This window comes from Diceros bicornis, unplaced genomic scaffold (genome assembly GCF_020826845.1).
Source record: "Diceros bicornis minor isolate mBicDic1 unplaced genomic scaffold, mDicBic1.mat.cur scaffold_67_ctg1, whole genome shotgun sequence".
Taxonomy (NCBI): domain Eukaryota; kingdom Metazoa; phylum Chordata; class Mammalia; order Perissodactyla; family Rhinocerotidae; genus Diceros; species Diceros bicornis.
In genome coordinates this window covers 3,290,293-3,309,615 of record NW_026691553.1, presented here as the reverse complement: position 1 = coordinate 3,309,615, position 19,323 = coordinate 3,290,293, and the positions used below count along the sequence as shown (strand labels likewise).

At 63.0% G+C, this 19,323-nt stretch overlaps 1 protein-coding gene across 1 annotated transcript in view; it reads left to right on the top strand.

Moving 5' to 3' along the window:
* SH3GL1 (SH3 domain containing GRB2 like 1, endophilin A2) overlaps positions 1-19,323 on the top strand; it is a 32,070-nt gene that overhangs the window by 11,144 nt on the left and 1,603 nt on the right. The window contains exons 2-9 of the mRNA XM_058537678.1: positions 15,150-15,218; positions 15,503-15,575; positions 16,511-16,654; positions 17,102-17,235; positions 17,462-17,620; positions 17,863-17,966; positions 18,746-18,870; positions 18,994-19,050. Of these exons, the coding sequence (XP_058393661.1) occupies positions 15,150-15,218; positions 15,503-15,575; positions 16,511-16,654; positions 17,102-17,235; positions 17,462-17,620; positions 17,863-17,966; positions 18,746-18,870; positions 18,994-19,050 (865 nt within the window). The remainder of the gene's footprint in view (positions 1-15,149; positions 15,219-15,502; positions 15,576-16,510; positions 16,655-17,101; positions 17,236-17,461; positions 17,621-17,862; positions 17,967-18,745; positions 18,871-18,993; positions 19,051-19,323) is intronic.

Genomic DNA, 19,323 nt, shown 5'->3' with positions numbered 1-19,323 from the left:
CAGTGTTCCTCCGCACAGGCAGGCTGGGATGCATCTTACAGAGAAAAGACGGTTGTGAGATGAGCTTCGTGCAGGACGAGTTACAGGGCTGCTGGCCTTGAGTTCAGTGTGAGTCACCAGTGTGTATTAAATGAGGCGTCTTTAAAGAGAAACACACAGAACACAAGGTCACATGTTGATCGGTTGACGAAAATGTTGTGACCAGAGGCTCGCAGGAACCTACCCCTATATTCCCCCAGGAGCAGTGGTTCCATATTCGCTAATTCAGTGTCTGTGGCGTCTTTACAGAACAGAACTGCTATAAATATGGAGAACTGACTGTAGCTCCTGCCCCAAGGATGTCCCCACTAATCTGTGGACCCTGTGTCTCTGTTACTTTACTTGGCACAAGGGACTTGCTAATGGGATTGGAGATGGAGAGATCATCCTGGGTTATCCGGTGGGCCTGGTTTAATCAGAAGGGCGCTTCAAGGTGCTATCCTTTCCCTGCTGTGGTTGGAGGGAGATGTGACTGTGGAGGAGAGAACCAGAGAGAAGGCAGCAGGAGAGGCCTGCCTTTGCTGGCTCTGAAGACAGAGAAAGGGGCCGCGAGCCAAGGAATGCGGGCACCTCTAGAAGCCAGAAAAGGCAGGAAACCCCTAGAATTCCCAGAAAGGAACGCAGGCCTGCCAACACCTCGGTCTTAGCCCAGTCAGATCCGTGTCAGACTTCTGACCTCTTCAAGATTTTTGTGTTCCTTTAATGTCGTGTTGTCTACTGTTTTGTGTTTAGGAAATTTGTGTTAAGTCACTGGGTTTGTGGTAACTGGTTATGGCAGCCGTAGGAAACGCGTAGGGTCCACACAGGCTTAAAGCCTCGTCCTTATCTGATACAGGTGTTCAGCTCAGTCTTTGGGGGGAGATGCTCTTGGGCACGTGTGTTTCATGCTCCCTGAGCTCTCGCCTCCAGCTTAATGGCTGAAGTCAGTGGGAAACCAGGACAGGTGCACTTGGCCAAGTTGACCTGTGGGTCGCTGTGCTGGGAGCGGGCCCCCCCACCCGGCCGCTGTTAGTCACAGTGCTGTGGAACAATCTGGAACTCTGCGGAAGCCATTCCCTCATTCCTGTCTCCCACCTTGGTGACCTAAGAGCTGGTGACTGCTAGGCACTCCTCCGTTGGCACTGTTGACCATGAATTTGACAACCGGCTTTACATTCGGGTTTTACGCAAAAAAAACGCTATTGCCCATCTGAGCCTCGGGGGTGCCACAGCCCGGGAAGCCCACAGCGGGATCCCGACCCGTGTCGATTCCGCCGACTGTGTAGAAAGAGGCAGGCAGCTCTCTAGGTCTGGAGGCACGTTCCTTCCCGTCTCTACCCTCTGCTAGTGACCCCCACGTCTTCCTACAGACATGTCAGAATCCCGTCCCGGGTGTTGTTTCCAAGCCAGCGGGCCTTCAGCTCCTGTGTCCTCTGCGTTGGTGCAGAGCCCCGTGTCCGCTTGTCTCTGCCTTTCCTTGAGTCATGCTCCTTTGTCCTTCCTGCGTCCAGATTCAGCCCATCCTTCAAAGCCACGTCCAGGGTCGTCTCCTTGTGAGCCTCCCCAGTTCCCTCCACAAGGAGGCAGACGCTTCTCCCTGTAGGACCTTGTATTATCATTTCTTGACATGCTTATATGATTCCTCTTTTTTCCCTCTACTTACCTGGCACATACAATTAACAAATGTTTGTTGAATGAATAAGAGGAACGTTCTTGAAATGAGGGATCTGGCCATCTGACTTTGACCCCAAACATTCAGCCCCATCCCAAGAGAGCGGATTGGCTCAGGGCAGGAGAGTGTCCCAGACACGAGTGGTGGCTCAGTGATTGAAATGGGGCCAGTGTGGTGGCACAGGGTCCTGTGACAAGTGCCCTGTAGGGAGAACCCAGGGATGAGTCACAGGAGATGACCTGGACGTCGGCTGGGAACTTGGACGTAGGAAGGAGAAAGGAAAAGAAGACGCAGGGTTTCCTAGGCAGGCAGCTGCGGCAAGGCCCCTGGGTTGCCGGCCTGCCCTGCTGTGTTCCTACCCCTCGTCCAGGAGCCCAGACACCAAGGAGTCTGTCCGAGGAGTCATCCTTCCAGGGGAGTGGAAGCTGCCCCAGCTGCTAGACCATCTTCATCGCGTGCAGGGGGCTTGGAATATTCTTATAGCTCCTGGCTCAGAAAGTGGCAACACCAGACATATATCCCACGGTGACAACTGAGAAGCAAGACCCGGGGAGGAGGGCAGCCAGACAGGAGGGCAGGGCTGCTTTCCGCCTGCAAAAGGGAAAATAAAAAGGCCTCACTGAGGAGTGCCTTGAGCTGGCATTGCACACCCATCTCTGCAGATGCAGCGAGACCCCCGTGTGGCCCGTAAATCCCTCACGCACAGAGCGTCAGCAGGGCTTCCAGGGGGAGGTGCACACTGGCGCCATGTGGAAGGATGGGGAGAAGGCCAATACTCCAGGCGGAAAGGGGGATTTGGGGGGGGGGGGTACGGGCAGAATTGCATTAGCCAGGATGGAGGGCAGAAAGACGCTCGGGGGCGTTCAGGGCCGGCCGAGGGGCTGGGTTCGTTGTCTGGGTAGCAGCAGGAGGACAAGGGGCAGCCGGGGGACCATCGTGGTCGCCCAGGAGGTGACCTGGTAGCAGCCGTGCACCGGGCACTGACCTTGATGGACCTGAGGGCTTCTCCCCATCTTCCTTCAAACTGAGTCCTTTTACTCCTCGGTCCCTCGTTCCTCCCCCCAGCAGAGCTTCAGAACTGTGTCCCCACCGTCCAGCAGCAGATGCGTTGGCAGCGTGAGCCCGTCCCTGATCTCGGAAGGGCTGGCACAGCAGCCTGTGTGCCTGCCCCGTGTGTGGTCACGTGTGCGCGGAGCCACGGATCCCCCGTGGGAGGGCTGCCCGGGGAGGTGGCGTTCCCCTTCATCAGGAAGGGTCTCGTGACTCCTCTACTCCAGAAACACTGCCATTCTTACTGCCCCGTCGTCCAGGCCACCTGCAGGTCCCTGCTGCTGAAGCTTCCCGAGCCGTGGACCCCACCTCGAGCTGCCTGCCATGGCCCTCCTGGCCTCACTCTGTCCCTGGGACATGTGTCACGTGGTCAGCGGCAGGCTCAGATGTGTAGAGCGTGTGTGTGTTACAGCACGTTCACACCCGCGTCCCACAGCACGTCGTCGTCATCACCCCGTTCTACAGTTGACAGACTGAGGCTCGGAGGGGTCCCATTGTTGCTGAAAGTCACAGCCGGGGGACAGAGCCAGATCCATTCCCCGTGCTGCGGTCCAGGCCCCTCCACTCCCCGTGTCCCCTGCTCTGCCTGGGGACCTCAAGGGTGCCCTTGTTCTGGCTTGTTACTAAGGGACGTGTGTTCTCCCACAGCTCCCAGAGGGCGGGGCCTGTGCACACTCCACAGGTATTTATTTATTATCTCCACAAATATTGAACGCCGAGCACCTTCCAGGCCCTGCGCCACTCAGCTCACCCCAGCACTGCTGCCAGGAAGTTCGTGTTTGGGGACAGGGTGTGTTTGGGGTGGGGAGGCGAGGCTGTCCTGGATGGTGTTGCCGGAATGAAGATGGGCCATGGGGAGGGGAAAGGGCCCCTGAGACCTGCTGTTCTCCGTCTGTGGCCTGAGCTAGGTCCCTGGAAGCTGGCCCGCCTGGGGTGCTCGCCCATCGCTGGGGCATGAGTGGTGACGTGCGTGTGCGTCAGGCCTGAATGCGCGTCCTGACAAGGGAAACGGGTGATGGTAGCTGAGGGACAGGAGCGCTTGGCCCCGGTGACCATCTGGAACTGCCCTCCTGGCCCTGGCAGCTCCCTCCTCCTCAGCCCCGTTGGTTTCCCCACCTGTGCTGAGGTGGGACTCTTTCAGCTCCCAGTTTCCAAGACCGACTTTGCAGCTCAGAAGGGCAGGTGCCCCTGGACGAATGGGGTGAGGCGCAGACGAGGGGGCAGTCATGCAGGGTGACAGCGTCGGCGTCTGACAGTGGCCCAGCACCTAACACGGGGCTGGTCTGCGGGGCCGAGAGCCTCACCCCTCCCTGGCTCGCCCCGTGCTGTCCCGGGACCGTGACCTGCCCAGGGGCTTCTGGTAGCCACACCTGAAGAAACTGGTCTCGGTGGCCGTGAGTCAGTGTCAGCCGAGCCTGCTGTCACCGCCCTGGTGTGACAGGCGAGCAGTGGAGCCAGGTGAGGGCACATTCCTGCGTGCTCACTCGGAGCTTCTGCCCGGAGCCGTGTCCTCCCGGCCGTCCATCCGGGGAGGACCTGGGCGCCTGCCCTCCCCCTCCCGGCTCCAGCCCGGCCTGTTTTCGGGCCGTTTCCGTTTGGCCTTCAAAGCCTGTTTGCCCATCAGCCTTTCTTTCCTGTGTCCTGTCCTCCCAAATCGCAGGCCCATCGCTTTCATGGGGGTTCCTGTCTATAGGAAACCACCCCCTCCAGGAGTAGGGTCCTCTGGACGCGAGCCAGCCCGGGCCTGGCTGGCTCAGATGTGTTTTCTTTGCAAATATCCCTGAACCTCTGCTCTCTAGTGAGGGAGCCAGCTGTGGGCAGGCCTTGGGCGGAGAACAGAGAACCGGACTGCAGCCTCTGGCCGGTGCTGGCCTGACTTGAACTTCCCACGAGTGACAAAAGGAAGGTTAGGGGTTCAGGGGTGCTGTCGTCCGGCCAGCTCCCCAGTCCACTGCCCTCCCAGAGCTTAGCCACCGTGGAGTGGTGGGATGAGGTCTGACCTCGGGGGGATAGTTCCTTCCACGGGCGCTAAGTGTCCACTAAGCACTTCCTGTGCCTGAGGCGCTGTTCTGAATGGGGGTACAGCAGGGACAGGGTCCATCCCTTCAAGTTCACGGTGTAGGAAGGAGGTGCGGGAAAGAGGGCCGTAAACAAACAAACAAGAGGCCTCTCCAGAGCGATGAGTGGTAGGCCATAGCAGAGGCGACTGGCGGGTGGGTCAGGGCCAGGTCCTCGGAGGAGGGGACCAGCTGTGGGGAGGTCTGGGGCAGGGGCGCTGAGGTGGGCGCCTTTGTGGAACAGAAGACACGGCTCGGGCAAGCCTGGGCCCAGGTGAGGTCTGAAGGGGACAGGTGGGTGAGAGAGGAGGTGCCAGTAGTGTGATGGGAGAGGCGGCCCTGTAACTGTCGCCTAGGTAACGAAGCAGGCAATGGATAATCAGGAGAGCTTCCTGGGAGAGGTGGCTTCTCATTCGTTAGGCCTTTAAAAATGGGAGGGGTCTAGAGATGGGGGAGACGGCATCCGTGTTCCAGGAGGCAGGGGCTCTGGGCTTTTAGATTGGTCACCCTCGCTCGTCATCGTTGGGGTACCCGTGGCCCCTCATTGAGACCTGTGCCCAGGTGCCCAGAGCCCCTTGCGTGTCTGAAGCAGAGGTGGTTCCAGTGCCTTCCAGGGGCCAAGTAGCTTTGCACCTCACGGGATTTCCAAGCCCTATTTCCCCGTCTCTTCCTGAAGGGCCACTCTTGCATCAGCTCTGGCATTGAGAGAGGATGAGTTTGCAGAACCGCCCTATCATTCCTGCACACACGTGTGTGACACCCTGACCGTAGATCAGCGGCGCACCTCTCCCCACTCCCCCGCCCTGTGCACCCCACACGCAGGACCCGGGAGATTTATCACTCCATTTGTTTGTGGGTTGGGTGTTTCTTTTTATAAATTTTCATCTGAAATTGATTTTCCTGGTTGTGTGACACACAGCCCTCCTGCCTCGTCCCCAAGATGAAAAATTAAAATGCATGAGGCCGATTTACACCTAGGCATTTGTGCTCTGGCGAGAGTTCCAGATGGCGATTTGTTCCTGGGAGATAGGCCTCGCGCGATCGCTGGCATCTCCATGGTTGGTAAAAACCCTCAGTGCAGCCAGGGCGCCAGCCTGGATCAGGCCTGCCCCTGGGGGCCTGGGATGTGGCCCCACACTGGGCGGGTGGGCAGGTTTGCGGCCCAGTCCTCCCCCAGACCCGGGCTCCTTATTAGTCAGCCCCTCGTCTCCCCGGCGCCTGCAGCCCAGCTGGTGTCTGGAAATGAGGAAGCCAGCCAGAGGGGTGCAGGGACAGCCTCTGGAGCGGGGGATTTAAGACACTGGGGACCAGGTTACCCTCCTGTCTGGCTTGGCACACGCACACACAAACACACACACTAGGCTGCCTGGCCTTGGGCAGGTCCGTCACCTCCTGGGGCCTCAGTTGTCCCGTTTATAAAGTGGGGACACCCGCCCAGAGGCTGCGGCTGGGCCAGGTGGGTGTGGGAGGTCCTGGCTGGCTCTGTCCCTTCCCCTTGGGGTTTTCAAGGATGACAGAAGGGCCGGCAAGCAGCAGCTCCGTGGAACCATGTAGTCTCCGCTGCGTTTCCTGGAAACGGTAAAGATGGGGATTCTGTGACCCCTTCTTGGCTCCAGCCGACTTGCCTTGCCTGCCTGCCATACGTGCGTCGACTAGAAGCCGGCCTTCCTCCGCGCCCTGTGGGGCCCACTTCCTCCCCAGACTCTGGTGGTTAATGGGAGCTGGTCAGCCATGAGCGGCAGTGGGGGGCAGTTTTTGTTAAGCGCTTCTGCTTCCTTTTGGGGGAACTCGGCTTCTTGATGGAAATCCCAGGACCGCGCGATCATTAGAGTTGAACCTGGGCCAACACTCTGGTGTCATAGACAAGAAAATTGGGACGGAGTCCCCTGAGAAGTCGGGACTAGGAGCTGTGGCACCTTGACCCCAGGCCACTGTCCCCCCCAGGGCGTCCCCCCTGCAGGGCGTCAGGAGGGGGCTCAGGCCTGTGGCTTCTGGCCAGAGGGGCTGCGAGGGGAGATCCTAGCCTGTGGCCAGTGCTGGCCAGTCCGGGCCCTACACAGGCCAACACTCGGCCTGCCCTGTCCCCTTATCGGCCATGTGGGGCTGGGGCCAGGCAGGGTGTGAGCTCCCTGTCACCCGTCTCCAAGGACTGCTGAGTCACCTGGGGGGGAGGGAGGAGGCACTTCCCTCAAGCAGAGAGGGCTGGGCCGTCCTCTCGTCTTGTGGTGGCTAGGCCTGGAGCAGCTGGAGAAGGCACCTTGCAAACACTGTGTCTGCCCGGCCCCTCCCTCTCCCCCCGTGGTCTTGTGACCACGTCTCCCCCAGCCTTCCCGGCCTTGCCGCACCTGCGTTTTGTTAGCCCTTCCTCTGGGAGGAGAGGAGGAGTGGCGCAAGAGGAAGGGGCCAGGCACGGCCAGTACTCCACTCTGACCCTGGCGAGAGCACGCCCTTTGTGGGGGGCCCTTCAGGGTGACTCGAGGGCAGAGCATCGGGCCATCGGTCAGATGGTGCCCGCCGAACCCGTGCCATGTGCTGGGCCGGGCAGAAAGCAAGACACACGGGGTCCCTGCGCCCTGGGAGCTTGTGTGGGCTACGGGGACAACGCAGGATGCGTGGCATGCAGTTAGAACGCGAGGGTGCTCTGGAGGCGCAGGGACTCGAACAGGAGGTCACCCTGACGCTGAGGCCTCCGAACTCCAGGCGGGAATTAGGCCTGCGCAGGACTGATGGGCGGGGAGGGGGGGCAGCAGCCCTGGGGGCCTGGAGAGGGCAGCTGGCCCCAGTCGTGGAGGGTCCTGGACAGGGGGCTGGGGCACGACCCAGGAGGGGAGACCAGTGAGAAGGCTGCCCCGGGGCCCTGGGGAGAAATGAGAGGCAGAGCCAGGGCGGGGGCAAGCCCAGTCCAGGCGGGTGGAGGGGCTCCCAGCGGGGGCGGGGCACAGGGGCCCTCGGGAAGGATCCCAGGGTGTGTGAAGTCTGCGGCACAGTCTGAGGCCTCATCAGGAGAGGAGTGTGGCAGCGGTGGGAGGGTGGGCCAGGCACTCGTGGGGGTCTGGAGACTTCGCTGTCAACAAAGAAAAAGTCTTCTTTTCCTCCTGGAGCTGAAGGGGCCGCTCTCTCTGTTGGCCCTGGGGGAGCCTCATGTCCTGGGGGTATGGGGGCCTGCACAGCCTGTGAAGCAGAGGTTGGGGCTTTAAGACAAGGCCTCGGCTGCACCCCCGCTGTATCTCGGGGAGCGTCGTCGTCTGGCTCGTCACTGGGCCTCGGTGGTCGCTGAGTGACTGTCTCCCCTCTGTCAGCGCCACTTCCTCTCCAGTCCGTTCTTCCCAATGGTCAGTGCCCACTTTGTCCCAGCGCCCGTGCCGTGTCTGGGACTCCCGGATGAAGCCAGACAGGTGACTTGGAGAGGATTCTCCCTGCTTCGGGGTTCCCCCTTGTTTGAACAGCGTGTGCCAGGCAGGGGAGGGGTGGCTGGGGCTGCACGTGGCGTTCCAGATGGCAGAGTGTTTACCTTCCCATGCCGGCCCAGGAGCCCCGTTCTCAAGCTCGGGGTGCTAGGCAGTCCTGAGATGCGCCTGTGCCCAGACGCAGGAGGCTGAGGCAGCCCTTGATGTGACGTAAATGGCTCTCTGGAGGGCAGAAAACCATGGGGGTTTAGACTGCGAGAGGCCAGGTCTGACCAAAGCCCCCACGCCAGGCTCCTGTCCACAGCGACAGCCAGCCCCCACCCTGGCTGGGAGACCCCGCAGCTGGCTTGAAGACCTGAGGGGTTCTGCTTCTGAGCCAGTGTCCCAGCCACCAGCCGTACCCCCCCACCCCCACCCCGGGCGGCTGCCCCTCCCGCTGAGAGAACACCCTGGACTTCAAAAGCCAATCTTTTGCTGCCAGCCTAGGTTCCTGGTAAACCTGTGACACACCGAGCACGTGAAAAATAACCTCAGCAGCCTTTTCCCGATTGATCATTTCCACCACTGGCACTCACCAAGACTGCTCTTTAGAAGATGTCTGGCTTTGATCCTAGGAGGAGAGGAAACGCGTGCCTGGAGGCATGAAGGTCCCAGCGAATCCGGGGAAATTTCGGAATTCCCGGAATGCTGGAGGAAGTCCTGACTTGCAGGAGCTCTGCTCTCCATGGGGTGGGGTCTAACAAAGGGGCGGGACGGATTCTCAGTCAGCTCACAGATGTTTACTAAGGACTGTGACAATCAGGCCTCTCCCCAGGCTGCCAGAGCCTCAGTCTCCTGCTGACCCGGCTCCTCGGGGTGAGGAGTCGATTTCTAGCCCCCGATTCCTCCCTGTCGGGGTACGAAGCGTCATTTGGGCACAGATGATGTTTCTGTGGCCTCTACTTCGGTGGCACCTCTCCTGCGCCCCTCAGGGCGGTGGCCCAGCCCCACGACCCGTAGCCTTTACTCTCAGAGCCACGTGGGAGCTCCGAGCTGCCCCAACCAGAGCAGAGCATCGCCCCCGGCAGCAAGCACTTTATAACTGAGCGACTCGGGAGGGCCCAGGCTGTGGAAATCGTTCTGGTATCCTGACGACACTGGGGGCCGCTGGAGGTTTCCGGCCCGGGACAGCACCGAGAGGCTTCAGGGCAGACAGTGCACCACGCACGTTGCCTCCCCAGAGGCCCGCTCGGCTGGCCTTTCCAGAAAGCGAGTCCGGTTAGCCAAAGAGCACACCGTCTGGTGTCTCTGCCAGCGTCTCCAAGTCGAGGCCCAGGAGCACAGGGAGAGAGGAGACCCGAGAAGGCCGGCGGCTTCACGTATCGGCCGGGCAGCAGACCAGCCTGGGCTCTGTCCATGTCGTGGACTCTGCGTCACGAGACAGAGACTGGGACGGAAACTGGGGGGGTTGCTCTAAGTGTGGGGCACGCGGCCCTCCAGGTGTCAGGAGGCCAGCGGAAGGGATTCAGAGGCAAACGTGTCCATCCTCGCGTGCGTCCGTCCCCGTCCCCCCCACCCCACCCCGTGCGTCACCTCAGTTCAGGAATTTCCCGGCCCTGTCTGGGCTCCGCAGTCGCCTCTCGGGGCCTCCCTTGTCCGGGCATTCTGCATATGGGGCAGTCTGACGCCCCCACATGGCCATCAGAGGCCCTGCGCAGGCCCTGGGCCTCACCCCATCCCATCGCTGACCGGTCCTCCAGTGCGGGGTGCGGCGTAGGGTGGAGGCCTGTCCACAGCCTGGGCGCAGCTCCCGGCACCTCGCTTACAGCTCCTCGGCCTTGAATGTCTCCCGCCTCCCGCCCCTTGGTTTCCTCCCCTGTAAAATGCGCGCCCAGTCCTCACATCGTCGTCAAGTGCGTGTGACAGTCAATGACCTGATGCATGACAGTGCCTGCGTGGTGCCTGCCCCGGGAGTGGCGGCCCTTGTGCCCCCGAACCCGCATCTCACCCAGAACAGCCTCCGCCCGCCTGGCCTGGCTCTGCTGTGGGGACCCTGCCCTTCCCTGGAGGGCTGGCTCAGACAGAGCCGGGCTCTGCGGCTCACCCGCTGGTAGTCACATCCGCTGCCATCCTGGCGTGTTTATACCTCCCTTCTCATTCTCTGTGTGGCCGTCTGATCTTATCTCCCTCCCCAGGGGGACCAGGACAGTCACACGTCCCTTCCATGCCCCTCTCCCACATCGGACTCAGTTCATCACATAACGTGGCGTCAGCTAGCACCGGCCTGTCCACCCCCTCCTGACAGTGGTCACCAGCTGGAGCCAGAAGGGCTCTCACCTGAGAGCCGCGGGTCACAGCGCCTCAGAGGGGGCACCGTTCACTGGGCCAGACCCCGAGGGTGGCTCGTCCGGGGCCACACAGCCATGGCTGGGCCTGGACCCTCAGGCTCCTTCTGCCCCTGGGCTGTCTCCCATCGCCTTTTCCATGCCGATGGCTCCAGCTCTCCAGCCAGTGCCCACGAGCGGCCTCTCGGCTCTGGGCCTGGCTCTGGGCTCGGCCCTCACCGCTGAGGAGGGAGGGGGCTGCTCTGTAGCCGGTGTGGGACTTGTCCCCTGGTGTGGCACTAACAGACGGGCAGGGAGAAGTTAGCCAGGCGAGGGGTGGGGGGGAGGCCTGGCCCAGACCCTGGCCTGGGCTGGGAGAGGAGGCCTCCGCTGGTAACCCGGGAGGTGGTCCTGGAGCACTGATGGCTGGACGAGGCGCCAGGACCTGGAGCGGTAAGACGTGGAGCGCCCACCTGGGACAGCAGGGCCCCGAGCGGCCCTGCTCGCCTCCCCCCGCCCCCCTTCTCCTCCCGCTCCTTAAACTCTTAATTCATCACAGCGAGCTGTGTGCCCGGGTCACCGAGCCTGCAGATGGGCTTGTTGATTTTCCATGTCGTATCTATCAGGCTTCCCAGCTGCGATGATTCAATTAGCAGGCCCGCCCTTGGCGCCACCGACTCGGCGGGAATCGGTTGCTGCTCCAGCTGCCCCCACGAGGCCGCCGAGGGTGTGCCTGCCCGCGTGTCCCGGCGCCCCGGGTGACAGAGCGTCTCCCGCCTTGTTCCTGGTGGCCGGCGGTCGGCACACGGCGTCTCCTCGCTCCTTTCGCGGCCTGTCCTGCTGCACGTTCCTTGCTCCTCTCCAAGGACGGCCAGAGGTCCAGAACGCTGAAGAATGCCAGTCTTTGAAGGAATAGCCGCCTTCTCCAGCACATCTTCATCACTAGCGCCCACGGCCCAGACGTGCGGACAAAGTCACAGGGGCTCTGGGATGAGGACCCCTCTCTGTTCCAGGCCCGCTCACTTCCAGGGCGCCCGGTTCACAGGTGGCATCAGATGGTGCGGCTCCACTGCTAATAGACGCGAGAGCCTGAACAGGCCACTGCAGTCACTCGCAGGCGTGTCGTCGTAAACATGGTCATTCAAAGCCCAAGTGGGATGGGGGCCGGGGCGGGTCGGGCATGGAGGGACTGGGGCCTCTCTTACCCCTTCGCTGGCAGTAACCGCCTCCGCAGTCTAAGCCGTAGTTTGAACTTGTGGGGTGTGGAGCTGTGGACCCCGTGCCGCCCTGGAGGTGCCTGCAGCCTGGGTGCGGGCAGGGCACGCTCTTGCCAAAGGCTAAAAATAACAGGGAGGGAATACGAGTGGGGCCAGATGTGTGGTGTGAGTCCGTCTGTGCGGTTTCCAGGAAAGGCCCGCTAGAGAGAGCGAGAGCCAGCAGAGCAGGGGTCACAGGGTCGACAGCGGACGGCCCGAGGGAGCTTCGAAAGCGGGGCTGCGGGTGCTCTGAAGCTGGCTCGAGTGCGGTCACTAAAACACATCCAGGTGTCCGCTCACGGCGGTGGGTCATGTGCAAGGCCAGTGATACTCGGTAAAGCTGTTAAAAAAGACACACAGGCGGGCGGATGCTCGGAGGTGTCGTGGAGCAGCCGCACTCAGTCGGCATCACCCGATGGCCTGGGCTCGGGCCCTCACCCCTGGCTGGTCTCAGGACCTCCTGCGGACCTTCCTTAACATGTAGCTGCCCGGCCGTCCCCCAGAAGAGCCCACTCTAGGCCCTTCGTGGGGCACACGGCCACTGAGCACATGCCCGAGGCCCACACCACGCCAGCGCAGGAGGAATCCAGCCAGGCAGGCGCGGCCTCTCCTCCCGGGCTTGCACCCAGGTGCTGGACAGACAGAAGGAACGGACAGTGCCAGGCGGAAGGTGAAGTGTGTGCGGGCAGCGCCGGGCGGTGGGGCACAGGAGAGCAGAGAGGCAGCGCTGGGATCTGAGAGTGCGGGAGCCAGTCTCGCAGAGACCCGAGAAGCGTCCGGTGGGCAACAGCAAGTTGTCTCCAGAGGCCGCGGCCAGGCCCGACTGAGGCGGCCTCTCCCGCGGCAACTTCTCAGCCCTGGTCTCACCCGGCAGGGGCCGCCTAGCCCCAGGCTCCTGGAGCCTCTGCAGAAGGCTCCGTAGGGCGCGGGCTGGCACCTGAACGGGGGCAGAGCTTTACCCCAGGGGGCCCCAGTGTGGGTTTCACAGTGACAGCCATCATGGGACCCGGTGACTCAGGCTCTGACCAGCCAAGTGGAGCCAGGAAGCTGTGCTGTCCGCCCACTGTCCCGGTCACAGTCCTGCGGGAGAGAGGGCAGCAGTCACCGACCCACTCGGCCGGCCCTTGGGTGCTACAGCCACCCCGCGAGCCCACGCGGGTCCCTGGCTGCTCGTTAGATGCTGAGAGGAAGGGTGGGCTTCAGTCCTCAGCCTCAGTGTCCTCTCACGCAGCGTGGAACACGGTCAGGTTGCAGCGAGCACCGAGCGAGCGAGCACGGGAGGCGAGCTCTGTTGATTTGGGTGCAGACTCTGCACGTGGAGGTGTTGGTCCCACAGTGGTGGTTGCTGCTCTTGTCTGGCCCAGAAACGTGTGTGCAGCTTCCCTGAGCAGGACTGCAGGTCAGGGTCGTGGCCTGCCCTCGGACAGGGTACTCCTGGGCACTGCCACACACAGCGTCCCGACCGCTGAGCATCCGGGGCTCGCTGCTCCGAGACATGCAGCTCACGCCCCCAGGTGGCCCCTAAAAAAGCCTGCTCCTCACACCCAAAGGTGTCATCTCCTTGTAACCCACATGGCTCCCAGCTCCGCCCATGGACCACTCGGGTCCCCTCCCCGCTGGAGCCGCGTCCGTGCCTCCCAGGGAGCCCCGCGCTCAGCGTCCTGTCCATCCTGTTGCTACAGCTGGCGTGTGGCTTCTTTGCTTTTCCCTCTTTTTCCTGTTGGCCTCGTCCATTTGTGCTGGTTCCCAGCCTGTGAGCCTTGGAGAAAAGGGACGTGGGGGACTCGAGCTTGGAGCTCCCAGGCGGGGGTGAACGGGGAGACTGGTGGGGACCCGGGCACTTCCAGTGCGGCCTCCCTGGAGCCAAGGGGCAAGGATGGCCAGGGAAATCTGGCCTCGTGGGGCGGGCCCGGGAGAGGCTGCAGGCTCTGCCCGTGCCCCTCCCCTCAGAGGAAGGACCAGGCCGTGGTCTCCGCCTGCTGCACGGAGCAGGCGTCTGGCCCAGGCCCTCTGCCGGAAGGTGTGGTTTTCAGCATCGGTGCTGCAGCTCCCCGCCCAGTTCACCAGAAGTCTCATCTCACGTCAGGTAGCTAAGTCATTTCTCTCTCTGGCAACCACTGAATTTGAGAATGTCCTGTTTTACCATAACCAAAAGAAGTGAAACTGTCCCATGAAATAAAGTGGAACGGCCCAAAAATGCCTCGGGAGAGACCGAGGTCTTTCCTCACAAAGTTGTTAGCAGAACGGGAGGGCAGCCCCTGCCAGGGCCCCTAGAAGATGGTGCACGGCTGAGTGCAACCAAGCTGCTCCAGGTGGTGACAGTCACCTCGCCCTGCACCAGCCCTGCTTCCTTCCTGTCCCCCCGAGGCAGCGTCCCCTCCTGGACGCTGCGGTGCAGCCAAGTTGAGAACCGCTGACTTGCGGGGGCACGTGGCCCCGTCCCCTCTTGACCCGTGGTGGGGGAAGGGGATAGAGACGGACAGGCAGGGCTGCTCTGGAGTTCTGCACAGTTCCCTGGAGGGACAAGATGCACGGGGAAAGTAATAGCACTCAGAGATTCGGGTAGCCAGTGCTTACCTCGGGCCAGGCGTGCCCCCGAGCACGTGCTCACACGCAGCAGCCCTGTGAGCACACACTCACCACCCCATTTTACAGACGGGAAAACTGAGGCCCAGTGAAGCCGACTGCCCCAGACCACACGGGTAGAAGGCAGTGGGCCTGTCATCGAGGGCCGGTGGTCTGACCACTCCTGCAGGCTGCCCTCTGGAGCCCAGGAGGGGTCCTGACGGTGGGCAGAGACGGCTGCCAGCCCTCGGGAAGTTGAGTGGGTGCCTGTGGTTAAACATGAGAAATGACGCACGCCACAGTGCTGTTCTAGGGTGCATGTGATTAAACGTGAGAAATGACACAGGCCAGATGGCTGCTCCAACGTGTGTGCGAGCACGCACATGGGATGGGAAAGGACTCTAGGCACCACAGGCCAGGGCTCCGTTCGTTCCACCCTGGGACCTCCTCGCCTCGCGGAGGCACCCCGGAGAATGCATCTCGGGGGAGCACTGGGCCTGGGGTCCCTGAGATCCCATCCCAGAGAGGCAGGAATGCAGTGGGGACAGGGAGGTGCGCAACTCCCCCAGTGAGGGGGCACCACGCCCGGAGCTGAGCCGTGGCCCCGCTGTCCGCGCGTGGTGGGCCCGGGCCGGTCTGCGCAGTATAGATGGTGCCCCTGCCCTGGGTTTGAAGCAGCGTGTGGATTTGGAGCAGGCCTCACTCGGCCACCCGTCTGGCCAGTGGCTGCCACGTTCAGCATCCCTGGGAAGCCATCGGGGATGTCCCAGGGCCTCCTCTCCTCTGAGGCTCACCCTCTGTTCTCTTCTTCTGTCCCCCAGCTGGTCAGTGAGAAGGTTGGAGGGGCTGAAGGGACCAAGCTTGACGATGACTTCAAAGAGATGGAGAAGGTAATGGTAGAAGTGGTGTGTCCCAAGCCCCCATGGCCCACTCGGACAGCTGGGCTGGGAGTGGGGCGGGCTGATCAGGATGGATGAGACGGGAGCAGGTCCCCCCAGCCCCAGGCGGGCAGTGACGGGGACACAGCGTAGCCAGTGACAAGGAGGCGGGGAGGCTGAGCAGCCCCTGAGGCAGGTGGGGGCCGGGGAGCAGGGCAACGGCTGTCCAGGGGCCCTTGGTTTGGCTTCGGGTGCCCCAGTGGTTTCGAAACCCTACGTGCTGCCTCTTTCTACAGAAGGTGGACGTTACCAGCAAAGCTGTGACTGAAGTGCTGGCCAGAACCATCGAGTACCTGCAGCCCAACCCAGGTAGGGGGGCCAGCCAGCTGCGAGGGGTCTGCCCCTGAACCCTTGGGTCTCTGGGTCAGTCAGGAATCTTCTGGTACCGGAGCATGAAGAGGGAATGTATGGGCTTACAGAACTGAAATGCCCAGGGGTATGCAGGTTTCAGGCATGGCTGGATCCAGGGGTTGAAAGGTTGTTCTCAGGATCATGCGTTTCCTTTCTGCTTCATCTGGCAGTTCTCATTCCTCGTGGCAATCTTAGCCTTAAATCACCCTTAACAGCTCAGAGTCCCAGCAAGAAGAGCATCTTTTCTCCCAGCTGACTCATTGGACCAATTTAAACTGGGTGTCCCTCCTCAGTTTGCCAGGCCCTGGCCACACGCCCACCTTTGGAGCATGAGGTGGGGTCTCCTAGGCTGGGAAAGAGGGTGGGGACCCTTCCCCGAGGACAATCCAAATGTTGGTTCCCGTAGCGGGAGGCAGTGGATGCAGGGCAGGCAGCAAAAGCAGCCGTGTCCATTCGAGGCCTGTGCCAGGGACGGACCCGAGCGGGCAGAGCCATGAGGACACGGGGAGGAGGTCCGTGTCTGGGGCACCTGTTCACACCTGTACCTGCCCGCCACCGCTTCTCTGGGGCTCCTCCCCAGGCCAGGGAGAGGAGGTTCCAGTCAGAGCCGTGCTCCAGGACAGGAGGCCCTGGGGGTCCCAGGGAGCCGGTCACCTCCCGCCCACTGCCAGGGCTCCTTCGTAGCCACCCAGAGCAGAGGAGTAGGAGTCTGGCCGGGAGGTCTCCTCGTAGCCTGGCCGTCAGCGGGCACCGGAACCGAGGTTCCTTGGACCAAGGGAGCACTTTAGAAATACATGAGTGTCGGGGGGGGCAGCCAGCAGTGCCAGCCAAGTGTAGGCCTGGCGGCTCCTCGAGAGGCCACCCCTGTGCCCACCTGTGCTGTCCCGTTCCAGCCTCGCGGGCCAAGCTGACGATGCTCAACACGGTGTCCAAGATCCGCGGGCAGGTGAAGAACCCTGGCTACCCGCAGCCGGAGGGCCTGCTGGGCGAGTGCATGGTCCGCCACGGGAAAGAGCTGGGCGGCGAGTCTAACTTCGGTGAGGCCGCGGGAGGGCCTGGGCGGGGTGAGCACGGGTGAGCTGGACGGCGCTTCCCTCCTGCCACCCCAGAACCTTCTCCAGGGCCGGCTGGTTGGCCAGGCGAGGACAGTGAGGCCCCTGAGGAAGCCCCTCAGCCCCCCGATGGGGCGAGGGAGGATCAGAGCAGCGCCGAGTCCATGGGACGGCCCGCCCTCACCACCACCGGGTCAGGGCAAACCCGGTCCCTTCTCAGCGTGGGGGGTGGCTTGTTCGACCCCCGTCCTCGCCAGCTCCCGGCCACACGGCTCAGATTCAGACTTCAGGCTCCCTTGTTTGGTTCTGAATTCTGGCGTCCGGGTCCCTGGCCGCGGGCCGTGGGGGCTGTTTAGAAGTTGGAGGTGTCTCGGCCCCATCGGCCACGGCCTCCTGTGACGGCCTCCTCCCCCACCGCCGCCTCGTCCGCAGGCGACGCCCTGCTGGACGCGGGCGAGTCCATGAAGCGCCTGGCCGAGGTGAAGGACTCCCTGGACATAGAGGTCAAGCAGAACTTCATCGACCCCCTCCAGAACCTGTGCGACAAGGACCTGAAGGAGATCCAGGTACGCCGGCCCCCCTCTGTCTCCCTGCAGAACGGGCAGGGCCGCCCCTCACACCCACCCCCTGCAGCCCTCGGGGGCCGCTGGCTCAGGCGGCGCGCCCCTCACCCTCCCGGACCCACTCCGCCCAGCCTGGGCCGGGCTCCCCGCGGGCAGGGCGCAGGGCGTTGGGGCGGCCCTCCCGGGGTCCCAGGCGCCCCGGTGTGACCCTCGTCCCCGCCCGCCCCAGCACCACCTGAAGAAGCTGGAGGGACGCCGCCTGGACTTCGACTACAAGAAGAAGCGGCAGGGCCGCATCCCGGACGAGGAGCTGCGGCAGGCCATGGAGAAGTTCGAGGAGTCCAAGGAGGTGGCCGAGACCAGCATGCACAACCTCCTGGAGACCGACGTACGTGCCCCCGCCCGCGTGGAGGGAGACCTGGAGGACCAGAGGGGCAGCAGCCAGCCCACTGAGGCTGTGGGGTCTCCTCAGCCCCTTCGCCCTCCCCGGGCTGCAGCTCGAGGGTCCAGTGGATGGGCAGGGTCCGCGCCTGTGGCTGGAGCAGTCCTGGAAGGCTCCCTGCAGGAGGCGGCCAGGAGGTGGGGGTCACAGGGAGGGCAGCCCTTTCAGCCCTGGCTCGTGGCTTGCAGGTCGAGCAGGTGAGCCAGCTCTCTGCCCTGGTGGACGCCCAGCTGGACTACCACCGGCAGGCCGTGCAGATCCTGGACGAGCTGGCCGACAAGCTGAAGCGCAGGTGAGCCCCAGCCCGCACTCTGCTCGCCCGGAAGCCTGGTGTCACCGCTGTGGATGCCTGGGCCTGCTCCCCGGGGCCCTAAGACACTGCCGTGAGCTTCCCCAGACAGCCCAGCCGTGCCGGGGGAACTTTCCAGAGCAGCAGGGATGGCTGCTTTTCGTAAGGAATCCCTGGACTGCACGTGTGGGGGCGGGGGGCTCAGGAGGGAGCAGGTCCTTGTCGGGCTCATCCTGGTCCCGAAGGAGAGGGCTGGAGGGGCCTGAGGGACCAGAGATCAGACGGACAGGGCGTTGCAGAGGTGACCAAGAGCCTGAGTCGGGCTGGGGCCCCTTCCGCCACCTCCCCGTCCCCTGCGGGGCACTCGGGACTCCTCTCTCCAAGAGCTGCCTCGCAGTCAGTCAGCGCCCAGGGCCTGAGGAGGGACGCCGTGGGTGGCGGTGGACCCCGGTGGGGGCGGAGTGTGGGGCACCAGCTCCTGGGCGCCGAGGGGTTGCAGGGTTCAGGTCGGCAGCCTCTGGGAAGTGCCCGGGTCGGGGGAGGTGGCTGGGGGCCCTTTGGTTGGATCCGTCAGGCCTCTGCGTCCAGGCATGGTCCCCGGGCCCCACCCAGGACACCCCTGTGTGTCGTGTTCCCCGACGGCCTCCCCAGGGTCCCTCCTCCCACGTGCCACCCTGAGTCCTGGGGCAGCAGCACGAACAGCGTGGGGTGGGAGTTGTTCCCTGACCCGGACTGCGAGGGCTCGGGATGCTCACGGCTCTCCCTTCCCCTTCGGCACACAGGATGCGAGAAGCCTCTTCACGCCCCAAACGGGAATACAAACCCAAGCCCCGGGAGCCCTTCGAGCTTGGAGAGCCCGAGCAGTCCAACGGGGGCTTCCCCTGCGCCACAGCCCCCAAGATCACAGGTGATGGGCGGGCGGGGCGCACTGTCCCAGGGCTGTGAGAGCCCAGCCCTCTGCGAAGGGGCCCCGGCCCCACGTCCTCCGCCCCGCGTCCCCAGTCCACCTCTGTGCTTTGTCTGCATGCAGCCTCGTCATCCTTCCGATCTTCAGACAAGCCCATCCGGACCCCCAGCAGGAGCATGCGTGAGTGTCCCCCACTGGTGCAGGCCCTGCCCCTGCACCCTCCCAGCCTCGGTCTGTACCGCTTTTCTAGTCTGTTCCAGAAGGGTCTTTCTCCTCCTCCCTTTTTGCGGTCGAAGTGAACCCCCGCTGTGCTGGGCCCTCTCAGCCCGTCTCGAGCAGGGGAGGAGCTGGACACCGGGGCCCAAGTGGCACCCTGAGGGTTGTGGGCCTCTGGTCATTCTGTCATCCCGATGCCACTGGGCGTCCCCAGCTCCTCCAAGAGCGTTTAGATGG